Source organism: Oryx dammah, unplaced genomic scaffold, assembly GCF_014754425.2.
Source record: "Oryx dammah isolate SB20612 unplaced genomic scaffold, SCBI_Odam_1.1 HiC_scaffold_3, whole genome shotgun sequence".
NCBI lineage: Eukaryota > Metazoa > Chordata > Mammalia > Artiodactyla > Bovidae > Oryx > Oryx dammah.
The window spans coordinates 109648194-109651135 of NW_024070187.1; the positions used below are offsets into that span (position 1 = coordinate 109648194).

The 2942-nt window shown below is 48.7% G+C and overlaps 1 protein-coding gene across 2 annotated transcripts in view; it reads left to right on the forward strand.

The window, feature by feature from the left end:
- Window positions 1-2518: 2518 nt before the first annotated feature.
- The window catches only part of BST1 (bone marrow stromal cell antigen 1), a 27028-nt gene continuing 26604 nt past the window's right edge, over window positions 2519-2942 (forward strand). For both annotated transcript variants that reach the window (XM_040237556.1, XM_040237555.1), the window contains exon 1: window positions 2519-2886. In XM_040237556.1, the coding sequence (XP_040093490.1) occupies window positions 2534-2886 (353 nt within the window). In that variant the 5' untranslated portion in view covers window positions 2519-2533. The remainder of the gene's footprint in view (window positions 2887-2942) is intronic.

Sequence of the window (2942 nt, forward strand, 5' to 3'; positions counted from 1 at the left end):
CCAAGAAAGGAAAAGAGAGCGAGTGAGACAACGGAAATATTGACTGATGCTTTAAAATGCATTGAGGGATTTACAAGCCTCATAGAGAATTTGACCATAATCATAAGTGTACATATTACACCAAGCAAACAAATAAGCCAGTGGCGGGGAATTGTGGGAGAAAGACAGTGACTACTTCCTGGGTAAGCATGAAGTTCACAAGAAAGGAAACAGAACCCTAGAGTACTACAGTTCAGCCATGAATAATACTCACAGTTCACTTCAGTTCAATCCCTCAGTCGTGTCTGACTCTTTGTGACCCCATGGACCGCAGCCCGCCAGGCCTCCCTGTCCATCACCAACTCCCAGAGTTCACTCAGATTCATGTCCATCAAGTCGGTGATGCCATCCAGCCATCTCATCCTCTGTCGTTCCCTTCTCCTCCCACCTTCAATCAACCACAGCATCAGGGTCTTTTCCAATGAGTCAGCTCTTCGCATCAGGTGGCCAAAGTATTATATACCCACAAGTCATAATAACGTAAATGCTGCTTACGGAGTGAAAGGTTTCGATACAAACTACAAGTGGCTCAGTGGTAAAGAATCCGCCTGCCAATGAGCCCTGGTCTGGGACGATCACACATGCCTTGGAGCAGCTAAGCCCATACACCACAAGACTGAAGCGTCTGAGCTCTACAACCTGTCCTCCACAAGGAGAGAAGCCACGTCAAGGAGAAACCTGTGCACCGCAACTAGAGAGTAGCCCCTGCTCACTGCAACTAGAGAAAGACTGCAGGCAGCAGCCAAGATCCAGTGCAGCCGTAATAGTAAGTACGTAAGTGTTAGTCGCTCAGTCATGCCCGAGTCTTTGTGACCCCAAGGACTGCAGCCCACCAGGCTCCTGTGTTCATGAGATTTTCTAGAGAAGGATACTGGAGTGGGTTGCCGTTTCCTTCTCCAGGGATCAAACCTGGGTCTCCTGCACTTCAGGCAGATTCTTTACCGATTGAGCTACAAGAGAAGCCATAATAAAAATAAATAAATCTTAAAAAAAAAAAAAAGACTTGCCTAAAGAAAAATACAGAAGGCTGCATTTTTCCCGCAGTGTATTTGGCTGCACTAGGTCTTGGAGAAGACTCTTGAGAGTCCCTTGGACTGCAAGGAGATCCAACCAGTCCATTCTGAATGAGATCAACCCTGGGATTTCTTTGGAAGGAATGATGCTAAAGCTGAAGCTCCAGTACTTTGGCCACCTCATGCGAAGGGTTGACTCATTGGAAAAGACTCTGATGCTGGGAGGGATTGGGGGCAGGAGGAGAAGGGGACGACCGAGAGTGAGATGGCTGGATGGCATCACGGACTCAATGGACGTGAATCTGAGTGAACTCCGGGAGATGGTGATGGACAGAGAGGCCTGGCGTGCTGCGATTCCATGGGGTTGCAAAGAGTCCGACACAACTGAGCAACTGAAATGAACTGAACTGAACTGAGGTCTTTATTGCAGCATGAGAGATCTTTAGTTGCAGGATGGGAGATCTTTAGCTGTGGCATGGAAACTTTTAGTTGCAGCTTGTGGGATCTAGTTCCCTGACCCTGGATTGAACCCAGGCTCCCTGCATTGGAAGCATGAAGTCTTAGCTGCTGAACCTCCAGGGAAGTCCTAAGGCTGCCTTTTGAGGATATGTGGAGTTAAAGTTCAAATTTCCTTTTCCATGGTGGGAAGTCAAAGATACTATCCAAGATGGAAACATCAAGAAACAGCATATAGTTTTATTATTTGGAAATGTGGAAGTCAATATCAGAGGGAAAAAACATGCTGAAAAAATTTTAAATGCTTATTTCTGGAAAGTGGACTTCAGTTACAAAGGGACTGGACAGGACAATGAGGATTTTGATTAAAATTTCAAAAACAAAAAAAGGAGATTAAAATAACACTTTAATAATGTAAATGCTGTCAATTATTAAATGTAAATTTAATAATGTAAATTATTGTTTATATTAAAAGTTAAATTTATTAAATGTAAACTTAATAATGTAAATTCTAGAATCCTCCCACCCTACCTCTCACAGACCTCCCACATTTATCACATGTCTGCCAGGCACTCAGTTCAAATCTATCATCACCGAGGGACTGAGGACTTGGCCCTCCACGTGGAGTTCTGCTAATCTTTGCTCCCTGCACTGATATCTCAGGAATTCTGCATCTATCTGGAAAGGAGTCTGTAACATTCGACAAGTTACTTAACTTCCCTGAAGTTACTCACCTGTAAACGGGAGTGATAAACCTAGCTCAGAGAGGTATTGTGAAAAGGCAATGAAAAATATGCGTGCAGAGGGCTTGGCATTTAGTAATAAATAATAGAAAGCAAACATCATTCACTTATTACTGGGCCGTTGAGAAAGAGGGTGTCTTTGAAAGCTGTCGGTGTGAAAGTTGGAAAAATCTTCCCTTAGGGGACTGAACTCGTCCTTCTCCAACCTGGCTTCTTCTTGGGAGCTCCCTCCCGGTGGACTCCGGCCACGGTTAGCTGAGGGCAAGAGTCCTGCCCAGGGTGATGTCCCAACTCGATCCCGGAGCTGAAGCAGAAAGTGGAGGACAGGAAGTGAGCGGGTGCCGATTGGGCGAAGAGCGCGGCGCGGGGCTGCTCGGGGAGAACCCGGCTGGGAGGGGAGGGGCGGGTCCCGGAGCAGAGTCGCCCGAAATGCCCGCGACGGCTGCCTCGGGGCGCGCGCGCGGGGAGTCCCCGCGACCGGCGCTGCTGCTGCTGCTGCTGCTTCATCTGCGGTGGCCCCAGGTCGCCGGCGCTGCGGGTGCGCGCTGGAGCGGGCCGGGTACCACCCCGCACCTGCAAACCATCTTCCTGGGCCGCTGCGCCGAGCAGATCGCACTGCAGAACCCGGAGCTGAGGTGAGCGCGGCAGGGGGCTAGGGAGCCGGAGGGGGAGGGAAGTGGGGGGAAAAGGG